The sequence below is a fragment of the Oenanthe melanoleuca genome, chromosome 1 (genome assembly GCF_029582105.1).
Source record: "Oenanthe melanoleuca isolate GR-GAL-2019-014 chromosome 1, OMel1.0, whole genome shotgun sequence".
In the NCBI taxonomy this organism is placed as follows: domain Eukaryota; kingdom Metazoa; phylum Chordata; class Aves; order Passeriformes; family Muscicapidae; genus Oenanthe; species Oenanthe melanoleuca.
This window is the reverse complement of record NC_079333.1, coordinates 97809684-97826383: the sequence shown is the minus strand read 5'-3', so window position 1 is coordinate 97826383 and position 16700 is coordinate 97809684. Positions and strand designations below refer to the sequence as shown.

Below are 16700 nucleotides of genomic sequence, written 5' to 3'. Positions count from 1 at the left end.
GGAGCAGCAGATGCTTGCTCTTGGACAGTCAGCTATTTTACACTGGAGGAACTGCCCTGCTAGGTCTGTCTCACAACAAGAAATTAACAGTGCTCTGAGCAGGTTTGTGTGGCAGTAGATTTCTTATAATATGAGCCTAATATTGGGCTCCCAAAATTTTTCTTCTGAGAAAACATAACTCACCTCCGTCTCCTTACTTCATCTTTTTATAGAAAGCAAATTCATTTGAAAAGCTGGAAGAGACCATTGAAGAAAATGTGGCCTTTTTAGAATTTCCCAACACAGTGTTTCCAGACAGGACTTTTTAACAAGGTATTTGGGAACTCTTATTCTTCAGCATTTTTCTTGGTAACTCTTAAGCATCTAAACTGAAGGTTTAAAGTATTCATTAAGTAAATAATTTAATCAGTAAGTATGAAAGCACAGTTTTGCTTTATTTGGATCAAAAAATCTGAAGTTGTTAACCTGAAGAAGGTAAGTGCTTGTTAAAGGTGATCCCCAGTGCAGTTATGATTTAATGAGGATATTGTAACTTCTTGGGGAAAAAAAAAAAAAAAAAATGCAGTTACACAATATGGAAGCCTAAAAGAATCAGCTCTTTCTCGTTGTTGCATACCTTTGAATACAAGCCTATACAAGGAGAAATTTCTCAGGAAGCAGCTTCTCCTCATTCCTCTGGAAAATGGTAACAAATATTACTGCTTGACTCTGGGAAATACAGTACAATCAAAAGCTACAGCAACTTAACTGAGATTAAATGGTTATCTACACTTCTGCAGATCAGAGAGAAAGGCTAGACCATTTGTCAATTTGGGGTTTAGAAGATAAAACTGCCTGGGTTATTACTGCTGGAGTGCCTAAAGACAACTGCTTGCAAAGATTCTAAAAATCTATCTTTATATGTATTTCAATCCTCCCATCTGAAAAGTTATCTGGTTTATATTGCTGCCTTGCAAAATTCTTGACATCCCTTAACTAGAAAAGGCATTTGTAAATTTCTTAGTTTAATACTGCATTGTGCAAATAAATTTGAGTAAGATCAAAATACAGAGCTTTACTGAACTGTTGAAAAAAACCACTCGAGAAAACATATTGTGAGGCCATATTTAAACTAGCAGATGTTTCAGAAATAGAACAATATGTTCAAACAAAATAAAGGTGTTAAATGGGCAATGCTAAAACAACTTCATAACTAAGCACATCAATTTCAGGAGCGACTGAGATGACCTCATCTAGGAAAGCTCCCTCCTAAAAACATCATAAATTTAAAAATGAATTCTGATGTTATGCTTAAAATTTGGCTGCGTGAATTATTTGCAGAGTGGCTGCTTATGTAACATCTCCTTTGCTATGGCAACACCCGGCTGTTAGGCTTTGACACATCCCAGTTGCAACTGCAGTTTCCTTTTCTGCTGATAAACAATGGCTGGAGAGGTTTTCTAATCACGAACAAAGATGCTCTAAAACCAATCACTGTGACTGATGTGGTGGCCATTGATACTGCTAAAACTCCTAATGTCAGAAGGGCAAGCAAAAAGTGAGAGATCCACAGGAAAAATAAACAAACTAGAGAGGGAGATCTTTCAGCACTGCTTTTAGTACAGTTTTAAAGCTGAAGTCCCTAAAACTAAAGTTTGGAATAATGCAGTTTGACTCTTGACTACCTGCCTTTGTAAAACTCCCCTCTCCAAAAACTCCCCCACTTTAACTAAAATTCTTGTTACTTTCTTACAGAGTAACTAAGTATAAATTGAAGAGGTTGTGTGTTCATCAAAATTAAACTCCAGCTATGGCATTATTTCATATTTTTCTACAGCTTTTTTTACTAGGCATTACAGTAAAAGTCATAAATCCATTTAATCACATCACTTCAAAGCTAATGAAGTACTACATGTACCCTCCAACACTGTAAAATTTCAGTTTGCTTTACCTTGGAGAGAGAAAATAGTGGTTTAATGCTGACAAATCGTAAAACGCCTGATCTATTCCACATATGGCACTTAGTAATGACTATTAACTTGATGACTATTCTGACACTCATCAGTCACCTACACACACTTGACAAGGAATTGAAGTTTCAGAATCCAAGTGTTTTTCATACTCTCCAGCTTTTTTTTCCACGACAACTCTGCCTTTTCCATATTATTTCTAATAGTCACAATTTTTAAGGGCCCTGCCAAAATCAATGTGAAGGCAAGTAGCATAAGAAAGAACATCTAACTTAACAGACCACTAGAAGAAAAACTAAAACTATGTAGAAAATTGAAAGCCCTAAATAAGGCACATACATTTGTGGAAATACAACCCCTCTTTACCATAAAGAAGGTGCTTACATATGCCTTGGTAGCACCGTAGTCCATCCTGCACTCCAGAATAAACTTCCCTAAACTCAGTCCATGTCAGTCTTTAGGGAAACACATGGCCAAAAATAATGTATATATCTATATATATTATAGGTCAGTCTGATAGTGACCCTGAACACAGGATTCACCCTTACTTTTTTTCAGGCATAAACTGATTTGCTAGATCCCAGTGCTGTGAGAGAATTGTGATTTCACTGATGAGCTTCCCTGCTGCTAACTGATGGCTCAGGAACTGCAGCAGAACCTGGGTGCTGCCACGGCAGTGCCAGGGCTCTGTATGCACAGGAACAGGAGTAGGAGGATCCCCATGGCAATACCTTTTAAAATCATCGTTAAGTACTGGAGAATTGTGTGTCAGAGCATTCCCACAAACTGCTGCATTTTCTTGATAACACATAACTCCTGCTACTGCAAGTGGAGCACAGTTGTTGGCTGCCCATGATGACTCTGCAAACACACATGTCACTGAAAATGGGCATGAACTTCAGCACTCAAAGAGCAGACAGAAACAACTCTCAAACCCATGCAACATTCACTCATACAGATGGGGAACTTCTGCACTCTGCTTTCACTTTGCTAGCACGTTCACATTTCTGCTTCTCTCCCCTCAATCCTTCTAAATATTTTCATCCTTCTAAACCATGGCAGAGTAGACTTTATAGACGTAAAAAGCCCTTATTCCTTAGCATTAGAAGCCTTTAAAGGTAACTCCATGCCTCAGATGTCAGCTTCTTGAGCACTACTACTGTTACAACAGTTTAAGCTGTACGAACTTCGTATAAGCCCTATGAGCTGTCATTCAAGCCAGAAAAACATAAATATTTAATAAATATTTATTGTTAAATAAAGTAATATCGATTTTTTTTTCAGGTGGACTGTCTTTTAGAACAGATTCTGCCATTGAGAGATTGGTATTGAATTTAAATTAGAATACTGTTGAAAGCAGCAAGCCCTCATCAAAATACAGCAATCATCGACAACCTCAGACTAAAGAAGTTAGATTAGAAAACTCAGTTAAAAACATCCCAGTGTTGGTAAGTAACTGAGTGTCTTTACGTGTTCTCAGAGCCTCAGAAATCTAAAATACATCTGGCATGTTCACCTTCTGAGTGAGTGAAGGCCATGACGTTCAACAACGCTTGCCTAGGAAATGTGTCAACATCTTGAGACACGGCAGTGGAATCCACACGTGTCCTCCAGAGGGGAGGCAGAGGAGGGGGCTGACACTTTCATCTCACTGATCCATACAGGACCTTTCAAATTAGTGCTAAATATGTGAAAAGCACAATAATACATGCTTTGAATCAATTCAAATAGTCATTTTATCTTCCATGTACAATATGCCATCCTGTGGGAGAGATGAGCTAATCCTTCCACGCTTTTTCCAGCTCTGTGACAGTTACTCTTCTGCATTCCCTTTAAACCCTAGAAAACTCATACGGTGACATAGACCCCCCTCACTTTTTCTCTTTCACTTGCAAAGTTTTAACTGGTACTTAGGTCCACAACTTCTTATTGTACACATTTTCACAGTCAAAATGTAGATAGTTGTATAACCAATTCCAGGTACAGCCCTGTAGCTCAGCAGCAGTGGCATTAGGCCACTACAGGGATCCACAGACAAAATGTATGTCAAGGAATAAAAACTGACAAGACACTGGAGAAACTGCATTTATTCCATGAATACCCAGTCTTGAGCCTGTTCCCTATACCAGAATCCAGCCCAGAGCTTGGCACTTTTATCTAACCCCTCTGAGTTCAAATACTTTCCCCACGTTCATTTCTCACATCTTATAATTTCAGGCCCAAACCTTTATCACTACTCTGAGCAAAATGCCACTGAGGTAATGGTTCTTTTGCCTAAATAAAGAATTCCAGATGAGGCCTTTTACTACAAATGTTCAGGTCATAACAACAAGACCATCACAAAAACACTGAGAGCAATAAAATCTAGAGTGTTTCATTTCCCTTTACTTTCAGATAACTGTAAACGATGTTGAACAGTAGGATTTTCCTTTTTCAGGAAGGATTTTGCTTTGAACATCAAAATTTATTTGGAAGAATTCTCTTTACAGAGCTGCTGTGAGCAGGCATATGACATAGCAGGACACTTACTTCAAGTAAGAGGTTAAAACCAAGTCCAACATTTATAATTCTGTAAAATAACCTCCAGTAAGTCAGCAAAATATTCTCATATCTTGAAGTTTAATATCATTTATGCAAGCCAGACTTGACTGCTGCTAACACTAAGACCACTACTGCACTCCTCCCAAACTTCTCATGACAGACACATTCATGTTTTACTCATCAAACTGCCTTGGGTACCTCTTAAAACACAAATAAGCTATTTTAGCGACTTTCAGAAATAGAATTTGCAGGGAACAATGCACTTCAAGCATTAGAAGAGCATTTTTTCATCTAGGTTTCAATACCAATGTCTGCAACACTACACATTGTAAGTAAGGAAAATAAAGTTGTTGCAGCAAAGACTGCTTGCCTTTATCCACTTCCATCCTTTCCCCAAACTCAGCAAGGTGTGACCCATCAGGCAGGAGCAAACCTGCCCCCAGCTACTGGTCATACTTGTTTCCAGGCTCAGCTTTTGAAACCAGAGTGGCTACCTAGGTGGTTTTACTCCAAGAGTGCAAGTCACAGGCAGGTGCTTTATCTCCTTGCACCACCTAAGTGAAGGTTCACATGCTACACAGAATATAAAATGTAGAAATGGAAGCACTGAAGCAACATAAATGGGTTCATTCCCTAAAAACCAAAGTCCTCCAGAGAAACAATCAAACATTCAGGCCAAAAAAAAAAACCCAAGGTAAACACTAAAAAGCAGGTTTCATATTCCAGAAAGTGGGCACAACTGAAATAACTGCTTCTTTTTGTAAAGTTTACATTATTATTTCTAAAAGATCTACAGCTCTAAGTGTTAGTCACAGGTTTCTAACTACAATCCCTTACCCAGCAGCACAATTTCTAATGCTACCATTTAGCCTGTTCTTTTCAAATCACCGATTTTATAACAATATAATACAAAAGCAATGCAATGCACTTCACCTGTCATTTATGAAGAGCATTTGATGTATTACATTTTTGGGAGTTTTAAAAATGCATTAACTGCAAGTTCATTATTTTTATGCATTCCCTAAATTATGGGGAAGGTATCTCAGACACTGATTAGAAAAAAGTCCTACACAATGTTTTTATTTTAAAGTAAAAATGTTGGAAGCTAAATTGCTGTAAAAATCATTTTGAAGCTGAAAACTGTTTGCTTTTAACACTGATCATCTGTAGTTCCTTCAAGTTTTTTATTAATCTCTCAGGATATGAAATATGACATCATTCTCTATGATTATTATTCTATAGAGCCTGAATGCTTCTGAAACTGCAAAACTATGTATGTTACTAAATACAATTATAACTTGCCAGCTAAAAATGCCAGGATTGAATAACTGAAAACATATGCTATATGCCTGAAATTTGAAGGATGATGAAACTGTCACATTGGAAGCACACAGCATGTTCTAAAGAACTCCCACAATGTAGCAGTTGTTCAAAACTTGTACCCATCCGGTCATTCTATCTTTATAAAAAGATATATAAGACTAGATGGTGATTTATTCAAAACACAGCTGCAGACTAACTTAAAGGTAACACGGAGAAAAACCACGCATACACACAAAAACCACACAACAAAATACCTCTTCACATTACAGCATTAAAGCCATGCCAGACTGGCATGCACACAGAATAAAAGAAAAGCGTTTCCAAAAGGTCCAGATTTTATTCCCATCGGAGTTTATTTCAGGGGAGGACAGGTGAGGGAGCGGCAGAAGCGGAACAACCGCACAGAGCCCAGACTGTTCGTGCTCCCTCAGCCACGGCTCCCGAGGAGAAGCCCCGGGCAGGGGCCGGTGTCCGCCCGGTGCGCGGAGCCCCCGGCCCGGCAGGAGGAGGCCCCGGCCCGGCCCGGCGGCTCCGGGAAGGGGGAGCCCGGCAGCCCGAGGGCGCGCACCGAGCCCCGGCCCCTCCTCGCGGGGGAGGTCGCGGCCGTGTCCCCCCGAGCGCCGCACGTTCGGCCGAACTTTCATCCGCGAGCATTTCGCGCCGCACCCGCCGCCAGCAGCCGGACACGCTCCCCGCGCCCCTCCGCTGCTGGGGGCGGCTCCATCGCCACACGGCGGCCGCCGCCCGGGAGCACCCCGGGCTCCGCGGCCACAGCGCCGCCAACGCCCCCGGCCCCTCCGTGGGCAGCCGGGGATCGCCAGCCGCCGCCCCCGCTCGGAGCCCGGGCCAGGGGGGCAGCGCAGCCCCCGGCCCCAGCGAGGCGGCCCCGAGATCCTCCAGCCTCCCTTCCCTTCCCAGCCCGGCCAGAGCGTGGGGGCAGCCGGCGCTGCCGGGAGGCGGGATCCCGGCGCGGGGGAAGCCGCGGAGCTCCCCGCACCTGCGGGGCGGGGTGGGGGCGATGGCAGAGGGCACGGCGCAGCCCGGCACCGCTCCTCACCTTTCATCCAGTCGACGACCTGGCTCGGTGACCACTTGCTGACGGGCTCCATGATGAGGGCCATGGGGACTCGGGGGCGCGGGGCTCGGGCGCCGCCGCTCTCCGGGCTCGGGGCGAGGCTGAGCGGGGCGGAGGGACCGCGCTGCCCGAATCCCGGCGGCGGGAGCAGAGAGCCGCTATATCCCCGCTTGCCTCCGCTCCGCTCGCTCGCTCGCCGCCTCTGTGCCTCTCTGGGGATTTCAGTTCATGTTGCCGGCTCGGCGGGGAGGGGGAGGAGGCAGGGGGAGGAGGGGGCGGCACGCTCCGACGCCTCCCGCCCCCGCGAACCCGCGGGCAGCGGCGGCGGCTCCCGGCCCCGCCGAGAGGTCGGTCCTGGCGGCGGCGAGCGGGGCGCGGGCTCGGCTCTGCCCGCTCTGGTGCCCGGCGGCTCCCGCGGCTCTCCGCGGCCGCGGCTGCCGCGCCGGTGTCTTTTTCTCCTGGCGGAAATGACGAGGCGGCTCCTGCCACCCGAAAATATCTCCAAGTGAAATGGGAAGCGACACCCGACGGCCGCCCGGGGCGGGGGGAGCGGGGGGAACCGGGATGACTCGCAAGGTGCCGCCGCCGGCGGGAGGGGGTCTGGGGCGGCGGCAGCGCCGAGCACCTGCTCCCGGCGGGCCGGGCAGCGGGGGAGCCTGCGGGGGAGCGCAGCCAGCGGCACCGAGCTGCCGCTTGGGGGGTGGGTTTGTTGGGTTTTATTTTCCCTGAATTAAGCATCGCTGCGTGGGCGGGAAAAGTAATTTTTTTTTTCTTTTTTTTTTTTTTTGAGAGAGTGGAGCCCGGCTGTAGAGCGGCCGTGATGGACGGTGTCGCCGGGCGCCCCGAGGGAGCCGTGCCGGCAGCACCGGTGCGGCGGCGGCTCTGCCCGCGGTGAGCGGGCGGCCCGGGCAGGGCAGGGCGGGGAGAGGAGCGGAGCTGCACCTCGCTGTTCGCCCGCCTCACGCCCAGGGTGCCGGAATGGGGCAGACTGCAGCGAGGCCAACAGCAGAACGGGGGTAGCACCCTGGCGACCGCAGCGCCGCGGGTGCTCGTCTGCTCTCCCTGCCCTGTAACGTGTGGAGGCTGCAGGTGTGAAAATCCACCATCCCTGCAGGGTCATCCCTGCTGGAGCTGTTCATTTTCTCCTCATTCCATCTCCCTTGGCTGCATCATCCTGGAAGTTGCCCCAAAAAAGGCAATTCCCATGGGCCCTGTGGCACAGTGTCCTTTGGTAGAACCCCTCCCTAGTGCAGAACGATTCCCCCTCGGATGGCTGTGGCACCCTTTTCCAGCACCCTTCCTAGGAGCCTCTGCTCTGAGTAGGTGGCGTCTCCTGTGGAGCTCCAGGCAGAGAACAGTGCTAAAGGTTATTTTCCTGCTGCTAAGTTGGCCAGTGTACGGCTTTGCCTGCGTTTGCATTCACCTGCTTCTCCTGCCGAGGCTGAGGCAATGACCATCGAGATGTTCCCTCTGACAGTGTTGGCTGCTGCATGCCAGCTGCTGATACTGACATTTAATATCTGTACGTGAGGAAAAAAAGAGGATTCCCTCAGCCCTGAAGTGGTTACAGCAAATGAATCAATTCCTTTGTGCTGTATAGGCAGTGCCAGAGGCTTTCCCACTTTGATGTGTGAGGCTGAAGTGGTGGTGATGAGGGGCAGTAAGGCACCCATAGGGTTGGTAGCACCTCTCCCTGGAGACCCAGGATGAGTTTCCCCACCAGTGGCAGGTAGACTTGGCTCTCACTTTAAAGGTTGTACTTATTTATCTTGAGAAGAATCTTCTTTTTACTGAAAACTGGGGCTTGCACACTGTAATTTTCCTCGAATTTAGCTCTAGACTCATGTCTCCTGTGTCACATTCCTGCCAGCACGCTGATGAGGCTGTCTGCTTCTAAAGAGGTTGTGTTACTTAAAGCCACAGAAACAATAAACTCACTTGCAAACTAAGGCTGACTTCTTTTCCTTGTGAAAGGTTTGAAAGGTATGCAGGATCCTTATGTACTTACTGAGTTATTGTTGTTGAAAGAGCGTGTCATAATTTTAATTAGAAACCAGTAGTTTGAAAGGTTTAAAGGTATAAATATGCAAGATCAGACTGAAGCCTGGCATGTAATTTATAACGTCATCATGTAATTCTCATTGGGCTGAAAAGTTCTTTGTAGGTGAGGACAGGGGTTGTAGTTTCTCAGTACATGTGTATGTAGTCCTATAGTTCATAATTATGCATGCCCTGGGATTCCTACGGCTTTCCAGTGTAATTTGTAGCTACAGCAAGTTTTTCAGTAAAGTATTTGTGGCCCAGGACTGTCCCCATGGTCAGTATCTATTACTTTTAAAGCCCCTTTATGGAGGTTTCATTGAATTACGGGGTGGTAAAAGGGAGTTCACTCTTCCAATTCAGTAAACAGATGAAGTGCTGAGCATGGAATTGAATTACCTTTATAGTTCTTCTCACAAAGCATAGCCATATAATAAATATAATAAATACTGGGGTAAATCCTACTGTTTTACTTAGATTTTGTTTCAGTTTCACTGAAGATTGTTGGCTTGGCTATGGTAGGGAGGACTTGGCTCAGGAGAAATGATAAAATTATCTTATCCATGGTATTTAACTTGGTGACCTATTACAGCAATGAATTCTATAGTCAGGACATGTGCTACATAAAAGTATTTTTTTAATTTGCTCTAAATTTATTGCTGCCTGATTTTATTATTGTTCTCTCTTTCTAGGGTAAGAAGGAGAGCTGAATGACTTTTTATGCTGACCTTCTAAAACTGAAGTGTTTCAGCCAAAAATGCCTTAACCAACATCTTTTGGCAGTTTTTGTCTTTCACTTTAGTGGCCTTCATCTTGTTATCATACTTGTATGAGTCAGGCTTTTTACGTAAAGCACACGGGACAGTCTCTTGCAGTGACACTGAACTACAGAATTATGTCTTAAATCATCTTGTAGAATTACTCTGATCCATATAGTGCATAAAAATCACTATGTTTAAAAATATGTTAAAATATATATGTTCTGGTTAGGAAGGCATTTATTAGGTAGTAAATGTACAAGTAAATACACAATAAAATTCAATATTGAAAGAAAAATAAGAAGAACAGGAATAAGTTTAAAATTGAACTGTAAGTCTGAACTCAGAAGTATAAAACTACATATATGCTCAGATATGTATTCTCTGAGCAGCCATGGATATGGATGGACAGCTTCAGCAGATAAGTTTGAGCACACCCACCTCCTCAATCAGCACTTCAGACTGCAAGCTCACAGAAGATACTGCTTTTCTGTCATGGTACATTATCAAAAAACAACATCCCTAGAGCTCAGCTGGCAATCATAGCTGCTGCAACAATACAGATTGAAAATAATACCAGTAAATAGTTCAAGTCTGTCTAATAATGTACATACATTTTGTGCACATTTAATCAGTAGGACAACTGAAGTAGAGCACTGCTCATCCTGAATAATGGTGGCAGCTAGATCTGGGTTCTAACAATAGTACACTGAATAGTCATTTGTTTTATGTATCTAAAGCCAGACTCTACTGTGGGTATCAGTGATGAGTTACAAGCACAACTGTGGGTTCCTCAGAAATTTCATGGACTTTTTGCTATGATGTATATGAACGCATGCAAGATGTTCAGAAATGACAATTTGAAATCTTGCCCTGAAGTTAGGGAAACTAATTTAGCTCTCAAGACATGTTGTTTCTGGTGCTGGATATTAAAGCTGTTTCTTAGGTGGGAGATAGAAACAAGTGGAGGCAAATTAACTGTAACTAAAGCTGAAATCTAATAAAAATGGAGTAAAATAAAAAGAAGGCAAAAACAAGCAAAGTGGAAAAAAAGCTAATACTTTCTTCACATTAATAAAGTTTGTTTGTCTTTTGATAGCAAATAAATTCCTGATTTTTACAAATGAGGCTTTATTTGATAAGAATCAAGCTTTTCCACTGGAACTAGCTCATGCTGCAAATATCTGCTTTGGATGCCATATCTGCATTCTAGAGAGTATTTTATTCCACAGCTTGCAGCAAGGTGTAAAGCAAGTTTCTCTTCTCCTTTAGGGGAGGGCTGCTGTCTGTCCTCTGTTCCCCAGAGTCTTTTTGCTTTCAGAGTGGTGCCTGAACTGGTGCCTCAGCAGGGTGAGGAGGGCTGGCATCTTCCCAGGGGAATGGGAAGACTTAGGGGGAGGGAAATAACAAATAGCCTTGGTTCCAGGGGCCATGGGCAAGCAAAGGAGGAAGAGGAAGGTTCATGATCAGAGGCACAGTAAGGCAGTAAGCCCTGAGAAGGGTAGACACGGGGCAGATAACAAAGTTTAGAGGAGCAAAGGGGCTTAGATGCAGTTGAAGACCCAAGCTGATTTAGGCTGGGGTTTAAATCAGAACAGTTCTCTGGCAGTGGAGCATGGAGAGGTGGGAAGGCACAGGGATGGGAAGGAGGCTGAGAAAAGCAGGTGGCTGTCCTGCCTGTGCCTCGGGGGTCTGCATGGCCCCCTGCCCCTGCTTGCTGCATGGCCATGGGCAGCCTCTACCTATGCAGCAAAGGGAACAAAAAGACACTGAGCCTCCAATGACTTGGGACCTACATTGGGATATTGCTGTTTACTCATTTCTTACCACTCATCTTTTTCAACCTGCTTGAAAGCACATGTCTTTTAAAGTGTTTCAAATGCAAACATCCCGGCCTTAAAGTATAGGCCTTACATCCCTGGTAGTTTAATTTGACATAAATGGTGGGGGCATGTTGGGCAATTGATAATATTTTGTATAATCAGAAATAGAAATCATAATCCCCCAAAGATGTTTAATAATTTAAAGCATTCAGAACTCAATTAAGGCTATTAAGAGATTAGAAATTAGATTAAAGGTGGCTAAAGGGTAAAAATTCAAGGACTTCAAACACCTTTTGTAATACAAAGGCTCTTAATAAATGAAAAGGCTGAGAATTTCCCCAGGAAATTCCTATCATTTTAATTAGGTTTCTTCATTTAAAATAAAAAAAAAAAAAAGAAACCACACAATTTGAGTCCCACTTCCTCTCTCAAGCAGTGGACTCAATTAATTGCCTGCTGAGACCTCCTCCTTCCCCAGGTTTGTGGGGACATGCAAAGGTTTAATAGGTTTTGACTACCAGGAGGGACCACCACTATCATCTGACGTGTTCTCCTGTATTCATGCCTGCCAAAGAAATTCTCCCAAACTTTCCTGTGGTGCTGGGAATTATTTTTCCTCTGATCATGTTTTCTCTGGCCCAAACTGTATCCATTTCTCATTTCCTTCCATATGGAGTCAAATCACTGGTTCCTTTTGTCACTGAAAAGAAGAGGAATCCCTGAAAATGTGGAAGGCTCTTGTCTTTCTGCATCTCATGGTTTCTCCCAGCTGCTGCTGCTTCACAACAAAGGGAAAGATGGGAAAGTGATGCTGCCATGGGGAAAGTGCAAGCCAGTGGCAGCAGATACATCCCTGCAGAGCCAGAGGGTTTTTCAGGAGCATTGGCCACTGAGTTGGAGCTGTGTGGGGAGCTGCCATCTCAAAAGAACAGTTTTCTGTTTCTTTGTGAAAATAAATACATACAGTGTATTTATGTGCTCTGTGCCTTCTCATTTTCTGTTTTTCAGGCACGAGCCCTGTTTGTTCATCAGTTTGGCTGAGGCTCCACCTCTACTTCTGCCACACAAATGCTCTGCCCAAACAATAAGAAACCCAAGGGAAGTGTGTTTCTGTGCTAAAATCATATAGAAAAAGATTATAAAAGAAAACAGCAACTAATTATTAACATCAGGTTCCTACTCAGGTCCCCACATTATTAGCATCACAAATGTAAAATGGCTGCCAACAAGATTCAGCTTGGAAATCTCATTAGAAGGAAATGTCACAGTTTATTCTGGGTGATAAATGCTATTTTATTGCCTTTGGAATGGTTGGCTGGTTTGTCTAAATGCTATGGGTGGCTCCCCTTGAGGTATATATTTCTTCTGATGAATTCATATTGTCTGAACAATAATAAATATCTGATAATTTTCTAAGCAATCCTGAAAATATTTAATGTTGCCAAAGAATGCAGTCATCTAAATTGCACACTGAAAGTACAGAAGAAAAAGAATAATGATATGGTAATACTAAAAGGGTAAAATCATAATGAGGAGGGACATTTGTCAGTATACTTAGAAAAGCACAATCTGTCTCCCTGGTAATTTGGTGGAGTACAGAAAGTATTACATGCCATATTACAAGTATTACATTTTATTTCTGACTTCAAGAATCGTTACCATATGTTTAAAGTCAGACATGACCTCTTAAATATAGCATGTTCTTTGTTCATGCTGTGTGGGCTTCATCCTGCATGGACAGTATTTATTCTGAAAAAATTAAAGGGAATATAAATCTTCCATGCCAGAAGACTTCATATCCAGCTTTTGTGGATGAACTGGGCAGCAATAATTTGGCTCCTACTGACCAGGGAAACTTGACAGGTCTGCTTTATTTCTCAAACCTAACAACTTTCTCTAAAAACTATTTATATGGAAATAATCCTGAATTTCAAGAAGTATTTATTGCTTTCAAATGCATTTTACAGGAAAAGGAAAAACCCACATATTTTCAAATATTCCTAGGGTGCAGCTGATTGATGTTACAATTAAATATGCCCTGGTGTACCCTGATAAGGCTTTGATTAGAAGTTATTTGAGATTTAATGCATGCAGCTTCGTGTTTACAGAGAGAGAAATTTATGACCTAAGGTCCTCTGCTATGAATTGTCCTTCCCTGACTCCTGTTTGGACTGTACATTGACGTAAAGGTTGATCTATATGGTGTCACATTGAAATCAAAAGGAATTTGGGGAGTCTGATGGCCAAATCACGAGAATGCCTGCAGATCAATTTTTACCAGTGTGCATGTTAGACTAAAATACCCCACAGTGTTCATATATCAATCATTACTATGGTTTGGACTTTTCTATACCATCACCTTCTTATTTGTTTCCATTGTACTGCTGTTTACAGCCAGACCTGGTTAGAGCATAAGAAACAATGATAAGGTAAAGGACTATTGTTAGTGTAAAAGGGAAGGCTAAGGAATATTTCTGCAACCTTTTCTAGTATTAAAGAACTGTAATAATAAAGGAAAAATATCAGTATAGAAAGGAATGAGGGGTCAAGATGAACAGATGGAATTATGAAAAGAGTGACAGGGAATACACTACAGGAAGCAATACAATAACTGGAAGAAAATATTACAAGAAATTCAAGAAGCATAGGAGGAAATGAAAGTATGTATAAGTATGGATCAATCTGTAGGTACAAGTAGAATTAAGGGAAGGGAGGGTTAGAAAGAGTAGGAAAGGGTAAAATCAGAAGATATGGCAGAGGATTAAAATGGGGAGGAATAATGAGAAAATGTGAATATCATCAATGCTAAGGAGTTCAACACATGAACAGATTTTAGAAAAGAAACTATTTTTAAAAGGCAGGTAGATGGGACAGGGTGTATTTGAAATACCTAAAGTGACTCAGTAGGAATTCAGCCATGGATAAGTAGTTAACACTAATGAATCAGAGAAGAAAGCAAGCTCCTCCCAAAACATGCCCAAGTGCTCAACAAAAGCTTTTGTTGTTATTTTTCTTGTTCCTTATTGTACTAGAGCTAATGAATCGAGCTCAGCTGGATTAATAGCCCCTGACTCATTCTCTAGCACTGGTCTCAGCTACTACAGAGTGGCTTATGTCCATAGCATTAAATAGCCTTTACCTGCAAAACCAAGTGGCTGCACATAGCCAGTACATTTTGAATGGTTCCTGGCCATGTTAACACCTCAACAGAGCTTGGGGCTTGTCTGGGATGTGTTAGCTGTGCTGGGCAACATTTGAGCTGTTTGGCATTCTGATGCCTGGAAGGATGCCAGGATCTAGGTGGATTTTCTCCTAGGGAATTAAGGATGGAACCTGCATTCATACCACAGGCTCTAGCATTGCATGTCTCTGTCCATGCTCTGCTCTATGTCTTGAAAGCAGCATCCAGTGGGAGAAGCCTGGGCTGGAAAGGGGGCTCGGACTGTTTCCTTCTGGTCTCACAATTCCTGTACTTTGGCAACCAAAGATCAGGGATGTCCTGGAGGTGTCATAAATTCCAAAAGAGAACCCTGGGGTGACCTGAGAAGGTAATCTAAGCTCTGTCTCAAAATATTTCAGAATCAGCTGGAAGTATCACAACATCTTACTTTCCCACAACCAGCCCCTCCGTACCTGTGTTTGAAAAAGCAGACAAATGGTCAATAGTACACTACAAATGAAAACATTTACTCTAATTTGTTAGCTCAGAGCCACTGAATCCCAACAGAAATTTGGCCATCCTCCTACCCAGACAGTCTGATGGTAATCATGGTGCTGCCCCAGTCCTGAGATCCAAACAGATTTGTTTCTGTAATTGTCAAAGGATGATGCATAGGAGTCACAGACTGAAAACTTTGGCCAAGCTCTCATCTACAGTTTGAACAAATGCTCAGAGAAAATGCACACCATGGTCTCATTTCAGATTCCTTTAACCACCCCAATTAAAAAAACTCTATTAATCCCAGTGACATCCAGATATCACACCTGTCTAATCTCATCTTCCAAGGCATTTCCACGTGCTCCTCTCCAGTAGTATTCTGAGTGTTTTAGAGAATTAAATGAGTCTACCCTATAACTTAATTAATATAGATTTTTGGTTCTCTTCTTGCTCAACATGGGAAGGAGGAAAAGGCACATAATTCATCTAGTTTAATTACTATTATTGAAGTTATTACAGTGGGAAAGCAATGACAGAGAGGACTCCTGCACTTTAGCCAGAGAGCATTGATAACTGTGAGACTTCTGAACTCTCAAAGGAGTGAATCCCAGAGAAAACTCTCCTCTCATGATGTTGAACAACAAGGAGAACACTCCACCAGCATATCCAGATTTGTTCAAGCAGCCTTTCAGCAGCTTCATAGCAGAAGTGCATATTAACATTTGCACTGCTGCAGCATATATGGTTTCATACCCAAAATGGAACTGCATCCAATTTAAGGCCTGCCCTGCATCTGTGCACAGCGTTTGTAGCCGAGTTTGCAAAATGCATTGTGCTGATGTGAATTCCTACTGTGCAAATGTGGCCATGTGGCTTTTTAGAAATAAGTCATCTTGCAAATAATCTGAATGAGTCTGTTGGGACTGATGAAGGTCAGGTCAGAGTCTGCAGACACTACAATGATTTATTTGCCCACTTTCATTCTCATTGCAGGTCAGCTGCTATCTCTTGAACCGGCCTGAATTTTACATTTTCCTCTCTGGAGCTGAGGTTATTTCTCAGTTGACTGGATTATATCTGTCCACCCTGGATGTTAACAATGTTCAGAACCAAGTCAGCACATGGCAGCTGTGGACTGAGTCTCCTTTCATTACCAGATGAAAAGAATTGTCCTATCAGTTTGACTAATGGAAAACCAATAGAAATAGAAAAGCCTATGGTGATTCCACAGCTAAAAACCCTCCCCAAAGCCCTTATGTGAAGTCAGTATTTTGGGACCATGTTCAGTCTACCTCCATGGCCACCTGACCAGATCTGGTCATTTGGCATGGGTGACATGCTGTGCCAACTGGGAATGCAGGGAGGGACAAAACACTTTGTAGTCCTTGCTATCCCACTAAACCCCCTTGGTTTGTATCTGCAGGTACTTGGACCCAGGCTGCAGCTGTAGCAGGGTAGCAGTTACACTCAGGTCAAACAGAAGAGAAAAGCTGCTTGTGTAATTTCACAGGCAAGGTCTATAGAGAAGGAAGT

The 16700-nt window shown here is 43.3% G+C and overlaps 1 protein-coding gene across 7 annotated transcripts in view; it reads right to left on the bottom strand.

Moving 5' to 3' along the window:
* The window catches only part of CNKSR2 (connector enhancer of kinase suppressor of Ras 2), a 216351-nt gene extending 209155 nt beyond the window's left edge, over positions 1-7196 (bottom strand). For all 7 annotated transcript variants that reach the window (XM_056498623.1, XM_056498634.1, XM_056498644.1 and 4 more), the window contains exon 1: positions 6871-7196. In XM_056498623.1, coding sequence (XP_056354598.1) covers positions 6871-6934 — 64 coding nt within the window. In that variant the 5' untranslated portion in view covers positions 6935-7196. The remainder of the gene's footprint in view (positions 1-6870) is intronic.
* Between the last annotated feature and the right edge of the window lie 9504 nt (positions 7197-16700).